Below are 26,864 nucleotides of genomic sequence, written 5' to 3'. Positions count from 1 at the left end.
CAGACATTCTTGGTGAAAAGAAATATTTCCCTTTGAAAAACCGCTTTGGTTTTTGGATTCCTAACTCACCGACTCTCCACCCCCCCAGGAGGGGCATTTGTGGCTAGGGAATGATTGACTGAAGTCTTTGCCAATCTGTGGAGCAGTAGCTCTGTGCCATGATTGGCTGCACAGACGGAACAGGCGGGCTTAGTTTACTGCTGCGGGGAGAAAAATCTTTGGAAGTTCTTTTTCTGGGCTAAGGTACATTTTAGAGTTTTAAAGAAACAAATCATTAAATTTCTATCAAAAGTGTCTGCTGGTTCTCTGATGAATAGTTTTTAAGTTAGAGAGAATGTCTTGTTTGATTGATTTCATTCTTTCTTTAAAGAATAGCTTGCTAGCCAGACAAGATATCACTCAGAATTGGTTTAACACTTTTTGAGAGCTCTGGTGGCAGCCAGAGGAAAAAAGCTGGATCTTTTTGGCTGGCTAGTTTTAAGACTTTTAAGCTGAGTGACTAACTCCTGGTGTTCAGTCTCTAATTTTATTTGTTCTTTTTATAAATTTATCTTTGCCAATACATTTTTGTTGTTATCGGTGGGTTGAGAAATAGGGGAGGGAGCTGAAGGAGGGGGCGGCATCAAGGTTGGAATTAATCTAGGCCTCCTCAGTAATAGGGGATTTTTTGATATGTTTCGTGTTAGATTTAACTGACAAATTTTCACAAGGAAATTAAATCTGGGGGGGGGGGTCATTGGAAAGTTCTTATGGACACTTCCCGTGGCTCCCTGTGAAGGAGTAGGAAGTAAACCCATATCTTTAGCCGGCAGATCTTTAGAAAGAAGGACTTCTCCCTTATTAATAAGTTCTGTAATCTCTCAGGGTCAAGGTCTGACTCTAATTACTTCATTTATAAGATTCAAATAAGAAAAGATAGTAACAGGGACTTTTTCCGGTCCCAAAAAGTCATAGTACTCTTTTATTGCATCTCCTACTCTTTTCTTTTTTCATCAATAGTCCCCTCTAAGGGAAACCACGGGCAAACATCACTCACAAAATACAAAAAAAAAACAAACTTTTTGAGATCCTTTTTCTTAACCCTAGTTCCTCGTGTCTTGAGGGACTCTTTGAGGCCCCTAAGAAATAAATCATGTTTGCTCAGTGCTTGTCCCATGATTGCGTCGCTCTTTCTTACCTTAAAACGGATCAGTCTCACAGACGGGCGATACTGTGGCGATTACAGTGCGGATCTTCACTCACTTCTGGGCTGAAGCAGCGATCCTATGCGGACCTTCACTCACTTGTCTGAAGCAGCGGTCACGATGCTCCTTGGTCGACCATTGGGGAGCGACGTTCTCTCGGACCCCAGACCCAAAAAGGTCCCACGTCGGGCACCAGGTGCCCTGGCCTGCGGGGTCTATCAACGGAGACCTAGGGTAGGGGACGAGAGAATGGAGGGGACAAGAGACACGAAGAACGAGAGCAAGACAGGAGGTCTGATCAAGCTCTAAAAATTTTATTTTGCAGCTGCAATATAAGCACAAACAATGAGGAAGTTCTGCTAAGGTAGTGGGGGAGGGAGGTGGGTGAGCGACTTTCCAAACAGCTAGATGGTCATCTCAGTTCCAATGGTCAGAATGTCCGCTCTACCTATAAATGTTTTTACCGGCTGCTTTCAGGATGTTTTGTAACTTTCTATATGAAAAGTTACATAGGCCTTAGCTAGTTACATAGCTAAGGCCTTGGCCCCCGGCATTCGGTTTTTTTTTTTTCCCCTAGGGCCATTGATGTGTCTGAGCAGCTCCATTATCTCCTTGGAAACTTCCCATAGCTAACAAAGAAAAGTATATTTGCTAAGAGTGTTGGGTGACTAAGAATAGTGAGGATGCCTGTAGAGTATCTGGCTGTTTAAAGGATCACAAAAAGACAGGGAAATATATATATATATATATAATCTTTATTTATTTGGTAAAGACAGAAAGGGAGAGGAAAGGGGTAGAGAGAGGGAGAGAGGCAGAGAGACACCTGCAGACTTGCTTTCCCACCCATAGAGCTTTCCCCCTGCAGGTGGGTATTGTAATGTGTATGCTCAACCAGGTGCGCCAGCACCCAGCCCCTTGACACAGGCCTTTAAATAAACATAAGGAAAAGGAATAGCACTGAGACAGACACAAGGGCACTGCCACTCCAGCACAGGAGGTGCCAAGGGGTTAAGGAGGCCGGTGGTGTGCGAGCCCTGTGTCCTGCTCCTGGAGTTCCTCTCTGGTTGCTTTGTGCTCTGACTTTTTGAAGCTGTTGAAAGCTGGGGCAATTGCACAGGGGTGATGCAAAAGGCGCTGTGGTCTGAGGTGCCAAAGGTTCTAGTTTCAGTCCTTAGCGCCACCAAACACAGCCTTTTTAAAAACAATATATATATTTTAAATCTATTATTGGATAGAGACAGAGAGAAATTGAGAGGAGAGAGGAGGAGGAGAGAGACAGAGAGACACCTGCAGCCCTGCTTTACCATTTGTGAAGCTTTCCCCCTGCAGGTGGGGGCCAGGGGCTTGAACCTGGGTCCTTGCACACTTTTTTTTTAATTAATTTTTTTATATTTATTTTGCCTTTTGTTGTCCTTGTGTCTTTTTTTCTTATTGTTGTAGTAGTTGTTAGATAGGACAGAGAGAAGTGGAGAGAGGAGGGGAAGACAGAGAGGGAAGAGAAACACCTGCAGACCTGCTTCACTACTTGTGGGAGCGGGGGGGGGGGGGGCTCCAACCGAGATCCTACGCTGGTCCTTGTGCTTCGCACCACGTGCACTTAACCCTGTGCTACCACCCGACTCCCCTCACACTTTTAATGTGAGTGCTTAACCAGGTACACCACAGCCTGGCCCCTCCAAAGCCAGTATTTAGTAGTGTTGTGATAAAAACAGAAAAGGCTTGAGGTAGCCATCATTTTTAGTCCCTTTGACAGAGAAGGAAGTATAGAGGTTTAGTGGCCTGTCAACAGTCACACAGCTAGAATGTGAAAAAACAGGATTGCACCTTTCCTGTATCTGATAGTCATCTCAGGCATATACAATTTGTCTTTCTGTTTCTTCTTCTGAATAAAGGGCCAGCAAATAACTAACTTGAACAGTGTACTACTTTGCCCAGCCCTCATCGCACTGAAGGAACGTTTGGTGCTGTGGCCTCTTTCAGTCTTTTGGCTCTCTGCCTCTTAAAAGAAGGTCTGAATGGGGCCATGTGGTAGCGCATCGGATTAAGTGTACATGGTGTGAAGCGCAAGGACCAGCATAAGGATCCCGGTTTGAGCCCAGCTCCCCACCTGCATGGGGGTCACTTCACAAGTGGTGAAACAGGTCTGCAGGTGTCTATCTCTCTCACCCCTTCTCTGTCTTCCCCTCTTCTCTCGATTTCTCTCTGTCCTATCTAACAACAACAACAACAACAAAATGGAAAAAATAGCCTCCAGGAGCAGTGGATTCGTAGCGCAGGTACCTAACCCCAGTGATAACCCTGGAAACAATATATATGTGTGTGTGTGTGTGTGTGTGTGTGTATATATATCTGAACAAAATCTACATTTCAATATCATTCTGATGGGGGCATGACCTTTCTAATAGTAAGAAATGGAGGCCATTTGCACACACAGGTATGTATGCCCCTAGTACCTGTGGTTTACTCACCAAGCAGACTTTGATGATGTGCGCACTTATCCAGCCAGCCCTACCACACAGACTTTGAACCCTTTCTGTGCTATTCACAGAGAATATGTGAATACATTTATGTGAATACATTGTCCTTCTGAGTCTGTTGTCTTATAGCCTCTCAGATGAAACCCCAGCCTTGTGCTGTCATAGGATCAAGAGAGGAGGAAGAGTCTGCTTACATCAAGATTTGTACAGTGGTCTGAAGTCTTTTAGAAACAGAAAAGGTAGTATCTTTTTCCTTTCCTTTATTGGAGGGATGAATGGTTTATAGTTGACAGTAAAATACAGTAGGTTGGCCCATGTGTAACATCTCTCAGTTTTCCACATAACGAACAGACCTAGGCTCATTATTTTTTTTGTAAAGGAAGCCAGCAGGTGACTCCCTTGGTAGGGCATACATGGCATCATTTGAGGGGACCCAGGTTCAAGTCCCAGGCAATCACATCGTAGTGCCTGCTGGTGGGAAGAAAAAAAAAAAAGGCTGCCAGTCGTGGTAAGGGCACTAACGCTAATGGCAAAGAAAGAAAGGGAAAAAGAATTTTTTAAAGATGGTCAGTTAGGGGTTGTGAATTTTCAATATTCCTGGTGTCTGTCTTTAGTTTCTGACTTCCCTAGACATCAGTTATTATGTTTTTAAAAGCATGACAATCAGACTGAATTCTAAGGCTTTAAAATCTGTTTGTTCTGAATAAGACTCTTGAGTCCAATGGAACAGATTTCTAACTTGGCAAAAGCACTGACATCTTACTCACTAGCCCCATCTACTGGTAGGAAGAGAGATCAGTCTTGCTCAGCTACTCCACGAATTGTGGGAGCTGCTTGCTCTGCTGTTTAAACCTGCTTTCTAGGTCCATCCAAGATGAGGTAAAGAAAGTGACTTCATTCTTAGTAGCTGCATAGTATTCCACTGTGTATCTAGACCACAACTTGCTCAGCCACTCATCTGTTGTTGGACACCTGGGTTACTTCTAAGTTTAGGCTATTACAAATTGTGCTGCTATGAACATAGGTGTACACAGATCACTTTGGATGGTCTGTTTGTTTCCTTAGGATATCTCCCTTGGGGGGAAAAATGCTGGGTCATAAGGTATGTCTATTTCTAGCCTTCTGAGATAAACTCAGAGAAAAGAAAGAGAAGGATGAATATGAGGTGATCTCATTCGTAGGTGGTATTTAAGAAGTAAAAACTGAAAAAGGAAACACAAAGTAAAAATGTGAACTGGACTGGTGTATCGCACCAAAGCAAAGGACTCTGGGGAGAGAAGATCAGGGAGAGAGCTTGGATGGGGGTGCGGGTGGGGGTGGAGAAGAGGTCTCAGGTCCTGGTGCGTAACAACAGAAGAGGACTGGAGTTTGGGGGTGAGCAGACCCTTGAGCTTCTGTCCGGAATAGAGAGGAGTTCACTGACTGACACTGCGTGTGAAGAGGCAAAGAGCTTGGGCAGGGAGGCCTCTTCTTCTGTAAAGTTTATCATGAACACCTGTTCATGATAAAATATTATACATTAAATCCACCTGTTTCTGTCTTCATGGTAATGTTGCATTAAAGGGAAATATACACTAAAGAAAGCTTCTACTCTGATGGGACTCTGCACTGATTTATTCATTTATTTTCCCTTTTGTTGCCCTTTTTTATTGTTGTTGTTGTTGTTGATGTTGTTGTTAGATAGGACTGAGAGAAATGGAGAGAGGAGGGGAAGACAGTGAGGGGGAGAGAAAGAGAGACACCTGCAGACCTGCTTCACCACTTGTGAAGCGACTCCCCTGTAGGTGGGGAGCCGGGGGCCTGAACCGGGATCCTTAAGCCGGTCCTTGTGCTTTGTGCCAGTTGCACTTAACCCTCTTTGTCACCGCCTGACTCCCCTCTGAACCGGTTTTAATGGAACCACAGTGAAGTACTAAACAGTGTTTTTTTTTTTTTTGTATACATGTAATTATAATTAAATTCTATATTTACCTTTTTTTTAAAAAAAGGATGCCTATTATTAAAATTATCCTTAGGGAATATGTTGACAGATTTTAAACATAAAATATTTTAAAAGCAACCTGTGAGTCTGGGGGAAAACATAATGGTTATATAAGTGATTTTTCATGCCTTAGGCTCTAAGGTCGCAGGTTCAGTCCCCAGCAAGAGCATAAGCAAGAGCTAAGCAGTGCTGTGGTTGTAATAGTAATCATAATGATAATAACAGTGATAGAGATATAATTTTAAAAATCCTGCCCTCCTGTCTTCCCAGCCCTCCTTCCCTTGTTACTAATACTAGCAGTTCTGATTATTCTTAGAGGCCTGTCATACACAGCAGGGAATAGACTATTCAGTTTCTGTTTATTAAAACCCCAAGTGTAGGGATTTTAGTACTCACATATAAAAGTTGAAGAATATTAGTTTTTCTAATAGAATTTCTGTACTGCTTTTAGTTCAGATGACTTATAAGTACTGTATGTCCAAGGGTTGGGGAGACAGCATAATGTTATACAAGTGACTTTCAAGCCTGAGTCTCTGAGTTCCCAGGTTCAATCCCCAGCACCACCATAAACCAGAGTTGAGCAGTGTTCTGGTCTGTATTGTTCTCTCTCTCTGTCAAATAAAATTGGGAAAAAAATTAAAAATGATCTTTTAAAAATACTATTGGTCTATATTATTCGAAGTCACTTTACTCATCACAAAATATTCTTTACATCTCTGCATTTTTTCTACATATTTTAATGTGCTTATATATTCTGTGGTCTGACTTCTTCATTAGATTGTCTTCTTTCCCTCTGACTTAAAAAAGTGCTCAGTGTTGAACAACTAAACAGGCGAATGCTAGACGCTTCACCAGGCAGGTGTTTCTGAAAAGGTTCGCTACCTTACCTGCTTAGGATTGGCATGTCATTTCTAAGCCCCCTTGCTTCTGTTTTTTAGAAATTAAGTTACAGGAGGGTAACAAAAGTGGTAAACCTTAGATTTTTTTTTAAAATCCTTCTAGGAAAAAAAAAAAGGAAAGAAAAGTAACTTTAGTTCTCAAATGGGGACATCCTTGCCTTGGGAATTAAGGGAACCACCGCACTAGAACTTTATAAAACCTTGGCAGAGAATAGAAGCAATGAAAGATGACACCGAGGTCACATTCCTAAGGGACCTAGCCACATTTTTCTTTTCTTTTTTTTAATTTATTTTTTATTTAAGAAAGGATTAATTAACAAAACCATAGGGTAGGAGGGGTACAACTCCACACAATTCCCACCACCCGATCTCCATATCCCACCCCCTCCCCTGATAGCTTTCCCACTCTCTATCCCTCTGGGAGCATGGACCCAGGGTCACTGTGGGTTGCAGACGGTGGAAGGTCTGGCTTCTGTAATTGCTTCCCCGCTGAACATGGGTGTTGACTGGTCGGTCCATACTCCCAGCCTGTCTCTCTCTTTCCCTAGTAGGGTGGGTCTCTGGGGAAGCTGAGCTCCAGGACACATTGGTGGGGTCTTCAGTCCAGAGAAGCCTGGCCGGCATCCTGATGACATCTGGAACCTGGTCTAGCCACATTTTTCTTAATCCTGCTGGTAAATGGTTAAGACACTTTCATGGCTTTTTACCCCGCCCCTTCCCAGAGCAGAACCTTGGGAGGAATGTACATCTAAAAAGGAGGCTGAACAGGAGCATCATGGGCAATTTTTGACTTTGGTTTCAACTTGGATGAGAACAAGTGACGTCTGTAGGTGCAGATAGAAAAGGCCATTGCTCACAGAGGCTTGGAAAGGAGGCGTTCTGCTGGAGAGTGCCCTCTCCTCCCTGCCACTGCTTCTCCTCGCCCCCATCACCCCGCCACACTCCCTGCACACACACACACACCACACAACACACACGCACACACACACCACACACACACTCACACACCACACACACACACGCACACACACGCACACACACCACACACACACTCACACACCACACACACACACACACTCACACACCACACATGCCACACAACACACACAACACACCACACACAACACACACAACACACCACACACAACACACCACACAACACACACACCAAACACACAGACTCACACACCACACACACATACAACACACCACACACACCACACACCACACAACACACACGCACACACACCACACACACACACACACAACACACCACACAACACACACGCACACACACCACACACACACCACACCACACCACACACACGCACACACACACCACACATACACGAGACACATGCACACACACACCACACACATACACACCACACACACACATACACACACCACACACACACAACACACCCACCATACACACACACACCACACACACATATAACACACACACACCACACACATATCACACACACACACATACACACACACATACACACACACCACACACACCACACACACCACACACACCACACACACACACCACACACACACATAACACACACAAACACCACACACACCACACACACCTATAACACACACACACTCACACACACACCACACACACATCTAACACACACACTCACACACACATACACACACATACACCACACCACACACACACCACACACACACACCACACATATAACACACAGACATACACACACACACACCACACACACACACCACACACACATATAACACACACACCACACACATATAACACACACACACACTCACACACACATACACACACACACACCATACACACACACACTCACACACACATACACACACACATACACCACACACACACACACACACACACACACACACACACACACACACCACACACACACACACACACACACACCATACACACACACACACACAGAATTTCTTGCTTCTCACTGAACTCTAATCCCTGGCTAGCTCTCCCTGGACGTTAAGATTAGAAGTGGGACTAAGCAAACTGAAGAGCTGGAAGAAATATTGGGAGGGCTTTGGACTATTCTTCGGATCAAGGAGGCAGCCAAGGGATGAGATAAGAAGAGCCACAGGTCCCTTTGGAAAGAAAGCCCTTGCTAGTCTTTACTCCTGTGTTCATTTGGTGGGTGGAACCCAGGCTGCATTAACCCCCGTAGTGACAGCAGGATGGCAATCTGCTAAAATGCATTTGGGCTTTGACTTGTTAGGATGGGATTCCTGTCCTCCCTCCTTCCTTCCTTTCTTTCTTTCTTTCTTTCTTTCTTTCTTTCTTTCTTTCTTTCTTTCTTTCCTTCCTTCCTTCCTTTCTCTCTCTCTTTTCTCTTCTTTTCTTTTCTTTTTCTTTTTCTCTTTTAGTTGGTAGCTGGGTGAACATGCATGTGTTTTACCATTGAACCACTTCTCTAACTCAACTTTCTAGAGAGAGAGAGAGGTGGTGGGGGGCCTGGATGGTGGCGCATCTGGCTAAGCACACACATTACAGTGCACAAAGATACAGGTTTGAGCCCCTGGTCCCCACGGTCTCTCTCCTTCTCTATCACCTCCTTCTATTTCAATTTCTGGCGGTCTCTATCCAATAAATAAATGAAGATAACACAGAGAGAGAGAGGAGTGGGGGGAGAGAGAGAGAGAGAGAGAGAGGGAGAGAGAGATGCTGTTAGAGCATCCATGGAGTTCTCCTTGCTGCTGTTGTGTGGTGTTAGGGAGTTGAACCCAGACCCTCGGCATGCAAGGTGTGATGCTGTTCTGTGGAGCCATCTCTCAGGCCCTTGATGAATCTTTCATTTTTGCTAGAAAAAAGTGTCTTTCCTCTTTCATAGCCCAGAAGCATTTTTCCCATAAAAGGGAGGTCTTGAGACCTCTCCTGCAATTATTGAAGGTACTTATTTTAAAGAAACAATTCCATGCTTTATATCTTTTATTTCCTAAATAACTGGAAATTAGGTTTGGGGCTAAAAAAAAAAATCGATTTAAGAGGCTTTTTTTTTTAAGGTTTGTTTTTTTTAGGAGTCACTGCATAAGCTTTTACTCTTTGCTAACTGTGTTTGTTTTTGTTGCTTTAATCATATCACTTTCCTAAGATTTCTTTTTTTTCCCCCTCCATGTGTTCCTTTAGTTTTATTTTTGGGCTTTCGCTGGGATGTCTAAGCTAAACAGAGGAAGGCACTGAGATAGTTCTTGCCTTGTTTATTCTGTTCACAAACTAAACCCCTTTGTGGGTTTAGTTCAAGATTTATACTCAGCAAAATAAAGACACCCTAAAACTGTCAGTGACAACAGCCAGTTCTACTGCCTGAGTTCTGAAGGACCAGGCCAGATGGGAGAGCCAGGCCCCTAACACACAGAATGTGTAATTGGCAGCTCTTGGCTCCCACAGCCCAGGAGGCTGACTGCTCTTTGCAAGACTTAAGGCTGGGGAGGGAACAGATTCTCCACTCTCCATTCGTTTTGTGGGACATGACCAGGAAATAAACTCTAAGGTTACCTGAGGGGTACTTGAACATGGCTCAAGCTTTTAGTGTTTTGGTCAAGGCACAGGCTGGAAATTCAGATTTCCTGGCTGGCCACCTATGATTGCTGTCCTGAGATTGTGTTCAGTTAGGAAGATTCCCTCTAGGCTCTGTGGTGCAGAAGCAGCGTTGTTATGTTTCTGAAATTTCAGGTATTGTAGCAGCAGATTTACAAATACGTGAGTGCAGTAGAGAGTGTGAATTCATTGCACTGGACAAACTGGCAGGACAAAACTTTGTTCACCTGGATATTGCCTCAGCCCGAATGAAACTCAGTTGGCTGAACTGAATTGTGTTCAGAGCTTCCAAATAATTAAATTTATTTATTTATTTAGCCTTCAGGGTTTTTTCTTGGGCTTGGCACTACAAACCCACTGCTCCTGGTAGCTATTTTTGTTGTTGTTGGTAGTGTTGGTGGTGGTGGTGGTGGTGTTCACTTTATTGGATAGGACAGAGAGAAATTCAGTGGGAAGAGGGAGATAGGGAGAGAGAAAGAGAGGCACCTGCAGACCTGCTTCACTGCTTGTGAAGCTTCCCCCTGTAGGTGGGGAGTTGGGGGCTTGAACCTGGATCTTTGCATGGCCCTTACGCTTAGTACTATGTCTGCTGAACTGTGTGCACCGCTGCTCCCCTTCCCCCTCCCCAAATAGGTAATTAAGCAATAACCTGCTTGAACTCCTGAAAGGGGAATTGTTAAAGGTTCACACAAGGAAGCCTAGTCTACCCCATCTCCATGAGACAGTACTGATTATATCTACAGGTTTCCAGAGCGGAAAAAAAATCACTTTATGAGATCAAATTTTCATAGACTACAAGACATATAAAGAAGAGTGCTTTGCAGGAACTGAGGAATTTTACACATGTTCCAACAACTGTGTTTACTATAAACCATTAATCCCTCCAATAAAAAAAGAAGAAGGAGGTGCTCTTAGCAGTTAGCTCACAGCACCCAGACAGAGATAAGCCACTGCGTTTTCAAACTCTGCTTAGGTGAGTAGAATCTTTCGTGATCAAGTGAAATCTTAGGAGAAGCTTTTTTTTTTTTTTTTTTTTTTTAGGTGAATTTGGTTAATGAAGAAGAGACAGCTACACCTGGTAGAAAGAGACTAGTAATCTCTTTGGACTTTCCTATAGTACTGGTCAGGCTTGCTCCCGTCACATATCTGAAGATGAGTGTGAGGTCAGAAGCATTTTGAATGTGTTTGCAGAGGGATGCTTGTTACTTCTCTTGCTTGTGCTTGTTGTTCTGGGGTCTTGCCTGGCAAAGCCTGGCGAGCACAGTAGTTCTGGCTTGGGGCCGGCTCAGCACCAGCCTGCTGACTGCTTCTCCACACGTGACAGCTTCCTTCCTTCCGGGAGTGTCTCAGCAGACCAACCACGTGGTTCTGGCTTCCATTCAAAGCTCAGCTTCTGCTTTCCAAGTCCTGCCATAAAAGTGCTCTGTCAAATAGATTCTGGAGCTGGAAAGAGCAAACTCCTCGCTCTGTGTGACTGTGGATAGCAGAGGCAGGCATTAGCTGACCACCTACCTGGCTGGATGCCCCTGGCCCAGGAAAACCAAATCCCATAGTCGTCCCTCGAAGACTGACAGCCTTCGGAGCTCATTCTCGGCATGTGAGGGATGCGTTTTCCATTTGCAGAAATTTGCACATAGCGTTGTCGCTACTGAATCTTCTGGATTCCCCTATCTTTTTCTAATCCTGCTTAGTTGCCAATTAGTATGTACTTTGAAGCTTTGAATCCTGGATTAATTTTGGTTAAACGTTTGGTTTTTATCATCGGATACAATTGTGTGTGTGTGTGTGTGTGTGTTTGGAAAGTGTTTCCTTTCTCAGCTCTGATGCAGTAAAGTCCTTGTTATTCATGATTCCAGCTGGAAACAGATGGCATATTCAAATTAGGATAATTTAGAGGGGGCTTATTTACCCAGAGATTATTTAAAATGATATGATTGTAGGTCAGAGAGATAGCTTAACCTATGAGAGCACCAAATTGCATGCCAGGGGCTCCAGAGGACATATGTTCAATCCCTAGCATCACCCTATCAGAGTTGAGTACTCTGATTCCATATCTCTCTTTCTCTCTCTTTTTTTTTTCTCTCTCTCTCATTTGCCCTCATTCTCTCTCACTCTCTCCTTTCTCAGTCTTAAAATGATACGCATTTGTGGAAGTTATGACCATGCACGGTAGCCTATTAAGTCTGCTATTATCCCTAGGCCAGAATGAGGAGATGAAAAATGATATTACCAGAACTTGGAAAGTCAAGTAGAAAAGGCTGCCTTCACAGTGACCTCCACTGAGAAGAAGTACCCTGCAGCCGAAGGCCACATCTCTTTCCTCTGATCTCCTGTCAGGGGTCTCCACTGGCTAAATTTAATCTGAAATTTTTCAAGTCCTCCTAGGTCAGAATACCAGAATAGAGTGCAGGGCAGAAGGCGGAGCCCTGGTTTTGGGGGAAAGTAGTCTCTGTATATATCTATAGCCCAGTGTACTATCAAAATGAAGATCTTCACATAAAATTTAAACACGTTTTTAATAGACATACTTTATTTATTTATTTACATAGTAGGTAGAAACAGAGAGAAATTGAGAAGGCTGGAAGGGGGAGATAGAAGAGGAGAGGAGAGGACACCAATGGTACTTCCTCATTGTTCCTGAAGCTTCCTCCTTGCAGATGGGGGCTGGGGACTTGAACCTAGGTCTTTGCACATTATAGCATGTGCACTCAACTGGGTGCAGTACTGCCTGGCCTCTTTACATTTGTGTTTGAAACATCTTTATTGAAGCGTGATTACATAAACTGCACATACTGGGGCTGGGTGGTGGCACACCAGGTTAAGCACACATAGTACTAAGTACAAAGACCTGCACAAGGATTCAGGTTCAAACCCCTGCTCCCCATCTGCAGAGGAACACTTAGCAAGTGGTGAAGCAGATCTACAGGTATCTCTCTCTCTCATCTCCCCTCCTCACTCAATTTCTCTCTGTCCTGTCCAATAAAATGGAAAAAATGGCCACCAGGAGCAGTGGATTTATAGTGCAGTCACTGAGCCATAGCAGTAACCCTGGGGGCATGAAAAGGGTACAGACGCTCCATGTATTTCCATAAGTGTATCCTCATGTAGCCATCAGTGTTTAGTAGCAGCGTGACTGTAGACCAGTATTTGTAGTCTACATTCTACATAATCTCTGTTGCAACACAGCACATTCTGGGGACAGGCCCAGGCTTAGGTGATGTTTTCTGTAATGCTCATCGATTTCTTTCTTTTATTTTTTATTAGTGATCTAATATTGATTTATAAAATTCATGTCAACACCGTTCCCACCGCCAGAGTTCTGAGTCTCCCATCCCTCCGCTGCAGTCCACCACCGTTCTCCCAAGGCTGCAGACGTGGCTTAGCCGTAATTTCTGCAACCACCTGTCCGCATTTGTACATAATTTCCCTCCTCTTCCAGGCCCAGCCCTCTCTTCTCCTCCAAGTCACTCATGATCCTATTACTCCATCCAAATGTCCCTCCTTTTTCCCTTCTCTCTCTCCGGGGCCTGATGGAGCTGGAGTTCAGAGCCCTCTCATCCTCTTCCTCCTATCACTTCTCCCCCACTGGGAGCATGGACCCTAATTCTTTATGGGGAGCAGAAGGTGGGAGTTCTGGCTTCTGTCATTGCTTCTCCACTGGATATGGGTGTTGGCAGGTCAGTCCACACCCCCCAGCCTGTCTCTGTCTTTCCCTAGAGGGGCAGGGCTCTGGAGGCGGGGGGGGGGGGAGGGTTTCCTGGACACATTGGTGACATCGTCGACCAGAGAAGTCAGGATGGAATTATGGTAGCATCTGTAACTTGGTGTCTGAGAGGTGGGACATAAAATGAGACAAAATGCTTAATGAACAGGAACCCAAATGTAGCGACAGAGCAGATAACAATGAGCTCTTAGGGTGGAGAAAGCTAAGAAGTCTATTTTCGGCGTGCTTCTGTGATGGTTCAGCTTGAGTTTGATAGCTAGGATGAAGTTGGATAAAAATATTATCTGAGAAAATGGCGTCAGAGTACAGAAAAAGGCTAGAAAGTTGGATAAGGGCAGAGACCAGCTCCCCTATGGTTTTATTTTATTTTATTTTATTTTTCAAGAAAGCATAGGAGATATTTGTGATGCTATGGTATAGTGCTCTACCTTCAGCAACCGTTGCATATTTGAGGTCTGAGCTATTGTGCTGTGAATTATGAAACTCAGTAAATCCTTTGCAAACATTTCTGGCTGTTAATTAGTAACTGAGTGATATCTCTCACAGCTGGTGGAGATTCAGAGAGTCTTGGTCTGGGTGGAGAATTGATGCTTTCAACCTATTGTATCTCCCCCTCCCCACCCCCAGTCTCATTCTAGTGAAATCCTGAACACTAGTCTGACACTAGGCTCAGGGGTTGAATGTGAGACCTCAGTGTCACTGCATACAAAGCCAGCACTTCCCTGGTCAGACCAGGACAATGGTGTGTGTGTGTGTGTGTGTGTGTGTGTGTGTGTGTGTGTGTGTGCTTTTGGGAAGAAGCTGGGCAGACAATGAGGTGGGCTTTTACAGGGTCACTTGCATCTGTCAGCAGTGGATATAGGTGACCAAGACTTTAAGTAGCTCCCATGTTAACCTTCAGTGTTAAACTCACAGAGTTTAGTTCAGTGTTAAGCTTTGTATCTGTGTTTTAGAAGTATAGTTCACATAAAGTGCAATACAAAAGGCACACCATCCCCTTCACTGTACTGCTAATTAACCCTTCAAAATCACCAAGTCTTGAAAGATTCTAAACTGAAAACCAGCTTCTTTTGTGCACGTGAATATAAAGCGCATTTCCACAATAGAGCCACATTTCATGTTATGACTAATTTTTTTGAGACAGGAAGTAAAATATCAAGTTAATCGTTTCTAAAATAGACCTTGATAAGTATTTGTTGAATAAACCCATTGTGGGGCTGGGTGGTGGCACACTCAGTTGAGGGCACATAGCACTAAGTGCAAGGATCCAGGTTTGAACCCCCGGCTCCCCACCTTCAGGGGGGGAGCTTCATGAGTGGTGAAGCAGGTCTGCAGGTGTCTCTCTCTTTTTTTTTCTGCACCTCCCCTCACAATTTCTCTCTGTCCTATCCAATAAAGATGGAAAAAATGGCCTCCAGGAGCAATGGATTTAGAGTGCCAGCACTGAGCCCCAGCGATAGCCCTGGAGGGAAAAGGAAGGAAGGAAGGAAGGAAGGAAGGAAGGAAGGAAGGAAGGAAGGAAGGAAGGAAGAAAGAAACCTGTTGTCGGAGGCCGGGTGGTAGTCCACTCGTTTAAGCGTACATATTACAGTGTGGGTTTGAGCCCCTATTCCCACCTATGGAGGGGGCGCTTTACAAGTTCTGAGGTAGGTCTGCAGGTGCCTGTTTTTCTCTGTCCCCTCCCACCTCCCCTTTAATTTCTTTCTGTCATAACCAATAAAATAGAAAGAAAACAGAAGGTGGGGGGGGATGGCCACTGGGAGCAGTGGGTAAGCACCGACCCCCATCGCTAATGCTGGTGGCCATAAAAATATTTCTGTACATGTATGCTGTGTTTGTATTCATTTTTAAAAAATCCTGTTTATGTCTATTACCTTATTTGAGTAAGTGAATAAAGTTGTCTTTTGGAAATGTCCTTAAGCCAGTTTAGGAACAGAATTAAACATTAAATTCTACATCTGTAATCAGTAACTTAGGCAGCCTTTGTGCCTGTTTGTCTAGAATATTTCAACATCATTCACTCACTCATCATCTTGTGTTTATTTCTCCAAGATCCGCACAGGTTTACAGCACCTAGTTATCCAGACCTGTCAGCCCACCTGCCTTCCCCTGGATGAAAAACTCCTCCCCCAGCTCCTAAAGGAAGCAGGCTACACCACCCACATGATTGGGAAGTGGCACCAAGGACTGTTCCGGAAAGAGTGCCTTCCAACTCGCCGAGGGTTTGATACCTACTTTGGTAATAGAAATGCGCGTGTTTCTCTAGCAAGTCAGACAAACTGCAGACATCTCGTAAAACACACACCCAGGGTAGTCGAATGCAGTAGCCGGACACGTGAGCACAGAGCGAGCTAGTCAGCACCACAATGGAGCGACTCTGTCATGCTTCCTCCGTAAGCCTGGCTCCGAGCTTCACGTGAGCTCACAGGGAGGTGGTTGTCTCCCCTAGAATGCCAGAGGCTCTGATTACTGTGCTTTCTTTTCAAATCCAAGCTGAACTCAACACAAGAATATTTCCTTCACAAGTTCAGAGCATTCTTTTCTCTCTCTCTCTCTCTCTCGGGACTCTGTTTCAAGTTTTTCTTTTTTAATATTTTATTTATTAATGAGAAAAGAGCAGAGAAAGAAAGAACCCGGCATCACTCTGATACATGTGCTGACAGGGATTGAACTCAGGACCTCATGCCCAACAGTCTAAGGCTTCATCTACTGCGCCACCTCTCAGACCGCTGCTTGAAGTTTTTCTTTTCCCTCTGGAGATGGTAGAGGACACTCTTTTTCGCTTTGCACTTCTGTTAGATGTGTGGTTTTTCTTCTTTTCTTTCATCACTATATCAAGAAGACTGGATTTAAAAAAGTAAAATAGAGCATCCCAAGAGGTGGTTACATATTTTGCTAGTATTTGGGGCTTAGAAGCATGAGGTCCCATGTTGGATCCCCAGCATCATATGTGCCAGAGTGATACCCCGGTGCTCTGCTGTGTGAATCTCTTTCTCTGTCTGTCTGTCTGTCCCCCTCATTGCTTTCTTGTGGAAGCAGTTACAGAAGCCAGACCTCCTACCTTCTGCATCCCATAATGCCTGGGTCCCTGCATCCCATAATGCTCCCAGAGGGGTAGAGACTAGGAAAGCTCTCAGGGGAGGGGATGGGATATGGAGTTCTGGGGGTGGAAACTGTGTGGAGTTGTACTCCTCTTATCCTTTGGTTTTTGTCAGTGTTTCTTTTTTATAAATAAATAATTAAAGCAAAGTAAAGTAACTGATAATAGGAAGAATGAGAAGAAATATAAAATAGGGAGTCAGGCGGTAGCGTAGTGGGTTAAGCGCACATGGTGTGAAGCGCAAGGACCAGCGTAAAGATCCCAGTTCGAGCCCCCGGCTCCCCACCTGCAGGGGAGTCGCTTCACAGGCAGTGAAGCAGGTCTGCAGGTGTCTGTCTTTCTCTCCCCCTCTCTGTCTTCCCCTCCTCTCTCCATTTCTCTCTGTCCTGTCCAACAACGATAACAACAACAGCAAGAATAACTACAACAATAAACAACAAGGGCAACAAAAGAGAAAATAAATAAATATAAAAAAATAAAATAAAAAAGATTTTAAAAAACAAATATAAAATAAGCTCTAGGCTTGATAGATGCGTGAACATGAATAGGAAGGGCTAGGAGATAGCTCACTGTGGCTTCTTATCTGCAAGGCCCTGAGTTCAAATCCTGGAGCAGCCACTTGGGAGCACAGTGAAGAGCAGTTGGAGAGCCCCAGGACTGGTGCACCATGGCGGTACACTGTCTGTTTCTGACCGGCTCTCTCTCCCACCTCCCACCCCCTTTCCCACAGAAAGAGTGCACGGATCCTTGGGAAGTCGCTCAGTAGTGATGTCAGGCCCATGAGGTTCCCCATGGTGGCATTAAAAAAACCTTCTGAAACCTAAAGTTTGTTTTCAAACATACCTTCTTTACACCTGGTAGGAATTATGTCTCGGTTAACAGTTCATTTGTCTTGCCAGTAGTTAATTATCTTTCCATCTGATTATTTCTTTGTTCAGCTTTCAGTCTAGCTATTTATCTAGCTACCTGCCCCTAGTTGTCTCTTCATTCATTTCCAATCTGCCATAGCTGAAGGAACACACAGTGAACCAACAGAGTGATAAAGAAAGAAAGAAAGAAAGAAAGAAAGAAAGGAAGGAAGGAAGGAAGGAAGGAAGGAAGGAAGGAAGGAAGGCAGGCAGGCAGAAAGGGAACATCTGAGTAAGCAGGAAGGCTGCGTGCTGTCCCGTTACAGAAAGCCGGCACATCTCTGAGATCTGAGTTTGCCCATGTCTAAAGGGTCAAATAAGGAGGCTAGGAGAGACACATTATTTAGGAGGTAAATGGAAACCAGATGTTCAGGAGGAAGAAGAGAATTTTCTGGCTTTTAGACCTGAGTGGAATTTCTCCTTTGCAAGAAGGTGAGGTATGCCACATCCTCAAATCTCAGTAATGAAGTGGTTTTCCTGCAGAGTTTCTTAAGACATTTTGCAAAAACCCCCCCCACACACACACAGTTTTTTTTTTTTTCTTAAGTGAGGGCCAAAACAACACAGTGTATATTTCAGTAAAAATGATTAATGAGGCCAAAACAATATGGCTGAATTATAGAGTTCTGGGATATCTCTAGGTTTATCTTGTTTATAGGATCTGCAGCAGGTGCAATGGGGTGTGGGGGGTGGTTGCCTGTCTTGTTGCAAATACCCTGTTTTATGTGCGTCCTTGCCTTAAATTCAGAGTCAAAGACCGAGAGGTTTTAAGCCCCTGTCTCTTTTTTTCCGGCTCTAGGAGCAATGTTGCTTGCTCGCTCAGCTTCAAATGAAATGGCCAGAGTGGTGGGGCTCAGTGCCCCCCTCGCCCAGGACTCAGATTTGACTTTGCCGTTCTCCAGCCCCCACCCTCACCCCTTTCCGCTCTGCCTGCACACGGGCACCCACTTGAGGCCGCAGAACTTGCAGCTGTAGATTCTGACTTCAGTTGGGTCTTGTGTTTATTTGTTGTTTTTTCTGTTATGTTTAGTTTCTATACCATTCACTCAAGTATATCCTATGCATATATTATCCCAGATGAAGGAAAGCAGTTTACATTTCCAGATAAAAACCCTGATGTCCTCCAAGGCTTATATCCAGCTAGTTATTAAAACCCCCAGATGCATGTCTTTACTAGTAAGGGACTGAAATTATCATTATTATTGGTGCTTCTTATCTATTGTATTGGGAGTGGGCTAATAGTTTACCATACTGTTGTTGACACATGGGAACACTGTGGTAAGCGTCTGTGGAACAATCTCACCACCAGCTTAGACCCTTTTCCATCATGATACAGTAAGACCCCGAGCCTTCCCACCACACCCCTCCTATCTCCTCCTTCCCAGAATCTTCTGTTTTGCTGTAGTACTCCTCACCCAAGACTGGAATTATTTTTATGCCTGTGTTATTTTTACTGTCGGCTAGTTAGTAAACATATTGGACTTCTATGTCTGCTATGTGTATAATAGAAACATTCATTGTATGCAGGACCTTGAATTTATTAGATCACAGAAAAGGAAGAAATTAACTTTAGATAAAAGAATTTATTATCAAAACTTTGTAAGGTTTTTCCATCATGGTTATAGGGAAAGTTCAGGGCTAGGGAAAGGACCTAGCCTATTTTATTATCCTCATGTTAAGTTTAATAAGCAGTATTTATCAAAAGATAGGTACAAATTTAGAGCAGTGCATTCTTTGTAATAGCCTTGTTGAGGTGTATTGTATCCCTTACAGTTCATTCAATTAAAGCATAGAATGGAAAGAACTTTTGATAAAGTCACAGGACTGTACCCTTATGATCACAATCTAATTGTGAAATATTTCCATTACTACAAAAAGAGACTCATCTCCTTAGCAAGTTCCCACGGCTCCCCAGTCCTGCCTGCCCTGAATAACCAGTGAACGATCTCATGCCCTTATAGATTTGCCTATTATAGGTGAAATCATACATTTGGCAAAACAACTCATTCCACTTTTTAGGCTACGATAAGGCATTTGCTAAAACAGCGGTTAGTGAGGAAAGCCCATTTTCTTTTATGTCTAAGTCTGTTACAGGGTAGGCAGCTAGTGCTGTTTAAATTCAGGACAGAAGCGACAACACTGCGTAGAAAAATCTAGCACTGGTGTTGCACTTCCTTCCATTCAGTCTTTTGGCTCTGTTCACATACGTCCAGGGATCCTGTTTGAAAAGGTTCGTTTCTCTCACCAGTGGGTGTCAGCATCTGACAAAAGATGATTCCTCTCAGAGCCACTTGTAAAACTAACCTTGAAGCCAGTCTTCCAAGGTCAGTACCAACATTATTTGAACTCTGCATTCATTTATATGAACACGTCAGAGTAAGCATTGGAAATATCTCGATAGCCATCTACTGGTCTAGCTATTCGATGGATATACATAATTAAAATGTCCTCACTTTGGAACTCTCATTTTTTAAAATCACATTTACCTGGAAGTCATTCACTTTAACCATCACATGACAGAATGTGTGTCCTTGTGCCCTAAAGACGTCAGTGAAGAATGGACTTGAGCTTTTTTTTTTTCAAATTAAATGTCTATATTAGAGGTTGTTGTCACATGGATACCGTTTCTTTTTCTACAGTTTTTTCGTTCTTTTTTCCTTTTTTTTTTTTTTTGTCATCTCTGGGATTTTATCATTCTGGGCTGACTTTTTTAGACAGAGAGACAGAAAGGGGGAGAAGTGTCACAGCATTGAAACTTCCTTTTATGAGACAGGTGCAGTGCTAAGCTAGAACCTGGGTGCACATGGCAAAGCGGTACACTGTCCAAGCTGTGCACAACTCCTTATCTCCTCGTGACGGCTGTCAGCCTCCTGCACTGTCCGCTAGCCTGTCATCTTCTCCCACTGTAGAATGCCGGCCTTCTGCCCCCTTCAGTCCTCTCTTGCTTCCTTGCTTGATAGATCTGAATTTTTACCCAACAACTTCTTTTTTTTTTTTAAAAAAAAATCCTTTTTGTTGCCCTTGTTGTTTTATTGTTGTTATTAATGTTGTCGTTGTTGGATAGGACAGAAAGAAATGGAGAGAGGAGGGGAAGACAGAGAGGGGGAGAGAAAGACAGACATCAGCTGACCTGCTTTACCGCCTGTGAAGCGACTCCCGTGCAGGTGGGGAGCCAGGGGCTCAAACCAGGATCCTTTTGCCGGTCCTTGTGCTTTGCGCCACCTGCGCTTAACCCGCTGTGCTACCGCCCGGCTCCTCAATAACTTCTTATTGCCTTCTGCTATCATGTATAGAGATGTTAAGAAGTGGTGTTCTGATGAACCTTGTCATATGATTAGTCTTGTCATGGGCAATCAGTTGCATTAAGTAATTAGATGCTGAAACATTCATTTGTTTAACAAGTTTCATGCTATGCTGACCATTCTTCTCTTCCATGGTTCCTGCAGGGTACCTCACAGGTGCTGAAGATTACTACTCCCATGAAGCCTGGGTCACAATCAAGGCTCTGAATTTCTCACGACGTGCTCTTGATTTTAGAGATGATGAAGAAATTGCAACAGGTTATGAAAATGTGTATTCAGCAAATATATTTGCCAAGAAGGCTATAGAACTCATAACTAACCACCCACCTGAAAAGGTAAGTCTTGCCTTCTTTCTTGATAGAAGAATTGCGCTAGAATAACATCTCTCCAGATGAATACAGGAAAGAATCATTGTCACTATTTTTTTCTTTATTGGGGGATTAATGGTTTACAGTCGACAGTAAAATAAAATAGTTCGTACATGTGTGACATTTCTCCGTTTTCTGCATAACACTCTAACCCCTCACTAGGTCCTCCTCTGCCATCCTGTTCCAGGACCTGAACCTTCCCCCTTGCCCTCCCAGAGTCCTTGACTTTGATGCAACACACCAGCTCCAGTCCAAGTTCTGCTCTGTGTTTCCCCTTCTGTTCTTATTTCTCCACTTCTGTCCATGAGTGAGATCCTCCCATATTCATCCTTCTCTTTCTGGCTGATCTCACTTCATATGACTCTTTCAAGCTCCATCCAAGATGAGGTGAAGAAGGTGAATTCACCATTTAATCATTGTCATTTAAGGACAAATCTAGTAAGTTCTAGAAAAAATGGAATAGCTTTCAGTTTTTTAAAATACATTTATATAAGCTTGGGAAGCTTGTTACAAATAAAACTCCCTGGGGCCAGTCTGTAGAATCGGATTCACTAGGTTCTGGGGAAACACACATACAGATATTTTGAAGTAACACTGTGAGCTAAGCAAGTGCTCCCAAATCACACTGAGGAATACCGTGTCTATAATGCTTTTGTGTAAATATAATTTAATTATCTTTGCATATTATGTGAACTAATATGTATAAAATGAATGCATACATATTATATAATAACTAACTCGTAAGTTGACCTTTTTTTAAAATCCTTTTTCGGGGTATTAATGATTTACAGTACAGTTATTGACAAATAGGCACAACCCTTATCTCCCCACCATAGGTGTCCGTGTGTCTGGGAAATACTCGATCCTCCAACCAAAGTCCCCCTCTCGTATTACACACCAGGACCTCCATGTCCCTTTATCCCATCCCTTAGCCACTTTCCCAGAGTCCTTTGCTTTGGTTCAATACCCCACACCCAATTCAGGTTCCACCTGATGTTTTCCCTTTCTGTCCTTTTTCCTTTGTTATTTTTTTGTTTCTATTTTTTTTTACCAGGTAGGACAGAGAGAAATTGAGAGAGGATGGGAAAATAGAGTAAGAGAAAGCTGGAGTCCTGTGGACTGGCTTCACTGCTTGTGAAGTTTCACTCCACAGGTGGGGAGCAAGGGCTTGAACCCAGGTCTTTACACTTGCTAGTCAAATCTCCACTCCCCACCTCTCACCTCCACCCACTCCTCCTTTTCCCTTAATCTCCATCAATGGTACTGATTCTTCTCTTTCTGGTTTATCTCTCTTAATGTGATACCTTCAAGTTCTGAGCAAGATATTACACAGGAGATGACCTCATCGTCTTTAACAGCTCACTAGGATTTCACTTGTATATAAAATAAATGTTCTCAGTTCTTCATCTGCTGTTGGGTTGCTTCCACGTCTTGGCTGTTGTAAACTCTTGCTGCTGTGACCGTGGGTGTGCACAGGTGTATTTGGACAGGTGTCTTTGTTGTCCCTGGGTATAGCCCTAGGAGACGGGCTGCTCGGTTGTAAGGCAGGTCCATTTCTAGCGTTCTGATAACTCGCCAGATTCTTCCACAGGGATCAGACCTGTTCACATCCCCCCAGCAATGTGGGAGAGTTCCTTCCCCCCACAACTTTTCCAACAATTGGTGTTTCTTCCTTCCTTCCTTCCTTCCTTCCTTCCTTCCTTCCTTCCTTCCTTCTTCCTTCTTTTCTTTCTTTTCTTTCTTCCTTTTTCCTAGAGCACTGCTCACTTCAGGTTTATGTTGGTGCAGGAGATTGAACCTGGGACCTAGGAGCCTCAGTCAGGAGAGTCTGTTTGCGTAACCATGATGCTGTCTCTCCTGCCCTCTTTTTTTCCTAATGTGTGCCATTCTCACTGGTGTAAAGTTGGGTGCCTCATTGTTTTTACTTGCATTTCCCTGATCACCAGTGACTTTGAGTATTTTCTCCTCTATCTGTTGGCTCTTAAGATCTCTTCCTTGGAGAACATTCTGCGCATGTCCTGCAAGTGTTATGGCCGAGGAGGTGGCACAGAGAGTAAATGTCAGCTCTTGAGTGTGAGATAGTGAGTTGATACCCAGCATCACCTGTGCCAGAGTGATGCTCTGGTTCTGCCTCCTTTTCTCTCCCTCTAACTTTCATAAATAAGTAAATCTAAACAGTTAGACTTAGGTGTATATAAGATGATGTTTTAGTATACTATTTCTATCAGGGGATGGAACAAGTCTTTTAACTTTGTATGCCACTCCCAAGATTATTTTATAATTCCTATATTAATTTTGGAATCAGCTGATTATGTTCCTTTCTTAAAAATTTTTAAAAATGATTTTTACTTATTGATTGGGTAGAGACAGCCAGAAATTGAGAGGGGATGGGGTGATACAGAGGGAGAGTGATAGAGACAACTGCAGCCCTGCTTCACCACCTGAAAAGCTTTCCCCCTGCAGGTGGGGGCCGGGGGTTCGAACCAGGTGTGCCACCAGCTGCCATCACCCAGCTCGTTATTTTCTTATAAGAGAAAAGAAAAACCTGAAGAACCTATTCATTTAGTCTGTAGTCACACTGGGAGGGTGGACAGCTTCACTCTACACTATCTTCCAATCCTTAAACAGGGCATGGTGATGAGCCTGTGGTTCACGGGCCACGTCAAAGCTGAAATCTTCACACGTATCTATAGATAAGTAGAAAAGGGGCTGGGGGGGAGGTGGTGGTGCACATGGTTGAGCACATACTGCAATTCACAAGGACCTGGGTTCAAGCCCCTTGGTTCCCACCTGCAGGGGGAAAGCTTCATGGGCGGTGAAGCAGTGTTGTAGGTGTCTCTCTGTCTCTCTCCCTCTCTTTATCCCTCTCCCTCTCAATCTCTGGCTGTCTCTATCCAATATAATAAAGAAAATTTTTTAAAAAGAGAAAGGGTCTGAATAGCCATATGATTTGTTGTCATTGTTAACCTAGAGTTACCCTCTTAAAAAAAAATTTAAGATAAATTCTCTGGATGTGTGATATGATAGTTTTTAAAAATTGGGCCAAATGTTTACGCTGTTAGACGTTTGAACATTCAACATGGGGATTCCTTAGGAACTAATAGCATCATGATGAAGTTGGTCCTTCAGGTAGGATCCCAACAGCCTGTTGGCAGAATCTGCAGCGTTGCCTGGTTCGCCCCCTCTCTCGCTCCCTCTCTCGCTCCCTGTCTCTTCAGTAGTTACTGCAGAGTCTCAGTGCACACCTCAGGCTGGATTCTTGTTTCTGTGCTTGTGCAGACTTGGTACTCAGCTGCTGATGCCCTTCCATGGAGCTTCCTCCTGGCTCTGTCTGTCCTTTTTTTTTTTTTTTTTTTTTTAACTTTACTCAGTACTAGGAACCTTCACTGGTATCTGTCCTTAGTTGTACATTGTACTTCCCTTTGGCTTTTATCACTTTTACCTGTTGGCATCTTACAGTCATGCTTCTTGTGGAGCGTGGAAGAAACTAGAACATTCTCTCTGTCACTCTCTATCGTCCCTTCCCTTCTCAATTTCTGGCTGTCTCTATCCAATAAATAAATCAAAATAATAAAGAAGGGAGTCAGGCGATAGCGCAGCGGGTTAAGCACAGGTGGAGCAAAGCGCAAGGACCGGCATAAGGATCCCAGTTCAAGCCCCACGACTCCCCACCTGCAGGGGAGTCGCTTCACAGGTGGTGAAGCAGGTCTGAAGGTGTCTGTCTTTCTCTCCCTCTCTCTGTCTTCCCCTCCTCTCTCCATTTCTCTCTGTCCTATCCAACAACAACAACATCAGTAACAACAACAATAAAAAAACATTGAAAAAAAAAAGAAATATATATGTATGTCCCTGCTGCAGGTGGGGTCAGTTTTTTCATATTCTTAGCATCTTGTGGATATAACTATAACCTCCAAAGAACAAAAGAAGGCCATAAAGAAACTGCCCGATTTTATGAGGTAGACATCATCTTCAGAGGAGCCAACTGGCTAGAGAAGTAATGGAACTTGTTGAAGTTCATAGAATATTGACAGTCAGAGTCAGAATTTAATCCAGGGCTCAAGGCACTTAATAAGCCTCTCTAGCTCACAGCTATTAGTCAAGACCAGAGATCACGTGGTCCAGTATAGGAGCCAGCCTTATGGCTCCATCCAATAAATCAACATTTATTAAGATCATCTTGGAGGTTTATAAGAAATACCAGTGCCAGGGGCCAGGTAGTGGTGGTGCGCCTGGTAGAGCACATATGTTACAGTGTGCAGGAACCTGGGTGCAAGCCCCTGGTCCCCACCTGCAGGAGGAGAGCTTCACGAGTGTTGAAGCAGGGTTGCAGGTGTCTCTCTGTCTCTCTCATTCTCTGTCTCTCCCCCTGTCAATTGCTCTGTTTCTATCCAATAATAAATAAATGAAAATATTTTTTTCAAGAAGGAAGTGATGGTAGGGGTAGAGTGTAATGGTTATGCACAGAGACTTTCTTACCTGAAGCTCCAGAGTCTCAGGTTCAATCCCCTGCACCACTGTAAACCAGAGTTGAGCAGTGCTCTGGTAAAGAAGGAAAAAAAGAAAAGGGGGGGGGGTCAGGTGGTAGTGCAGTGGGTTAAGCGCACGTGGCGCTAAGCACAAGGACAGGCATAAGGACCCAGGTTCAAGCCCCCGGCTCCCCACCTGCAGGGCAATCACTTCACTGGTGACCAGTCTCAGCACAGCACCATTTGTGGCACATCAGTAGTACTTGGAGCTCCTTGACATTGTGGACCAGGAACTTCTTTTTTTTTAAAATTTTTTATTTATAAAAAGGAAACACTGACAAAAACCATAGGATAAGAGGGGTTACACACAATTCCCACCACCAGAACTCCATATCCCATCCCCCTCCCCTGACAGCTTTCCTATTCTTTATCCCTCTGGGAGTGTGGACCCAGGGTCATTGTGGGATGCAGAAGGTGGAAGGTCTGGCTTCTGTAATTGCTTCCCCACTGAACGTGGGTGTTGACAGGCGGATCCATACTCCCAGTCTGTCTCTCTCTCTCCCTAGTGTGGTGGGGCTCTGAGGAAGCGGGGCTCTAGGACACATTGGTGGGGTTGTCTGCCCAGAGAAGTTCGGTTGGCATTATGGTAGCATCTGGAACCTGGTGGCTGAAAAAAGAGTTAACACATAAAGCCAAACAAATTGTTGACTAATCATGAACCTAAAGGCTGGAATATTGCAGATGAAGATTTGGGGTCTCTGTTTTGGAAATAGCTAGTAGGTCTATTTTAGGTATATTCCAAAGGACCCATGACTTTATTAGTTTTTGCCCGAGCCTGACATCTGATATGCATGTGGACCCAGGTT

General features: G+C 43.9%; 1 protein-coding gene across 1 annotated transcript in view; it reads left to right on the top strand.

Moving 5' to 3' along the window:
* The window catches only part of ARSB (arylsulfatase B), a 153,413-nt gene that overhangs the window by 8,559 nt on the left and 117,990 nt on the right, over positions 1 to 26,864 (top strand). The window contains exons 2-3 of the mRNA XM_007519025.3: positions 15,907 to 16,093; positions 21,309 to 21,499. Coding sequence (XP_007519087.2) covers positions 15,907 to 16,093; positions 21,309 to 21,499 — 378 coding nt within the window. The remainder of the gene's footprint in view (positions 1 to 15,906; positions 16,094 to 21,308; positions 21,500 to 26,864) is intronic.

The sequence above is a fragment of the Erinaceus europaeus genome, chromosome 11 (assembly GCF_950295315.1).
Source record: "Erinaceus europaeus chromosome 11, mEriEur2.1, whole genome shotgun sequence".
NCBI lineage: Eukaryota > Metazoa > Chordata > Mammalia > Eulipotyphla > Erinaceidae > Erinaceus > Erinaceus europaeus.
The sequence above is the reverse complement of the archived record's forward strand: the minus strand, read 5'-3'. Positions and strand labels throughout refer to the sequence as shown.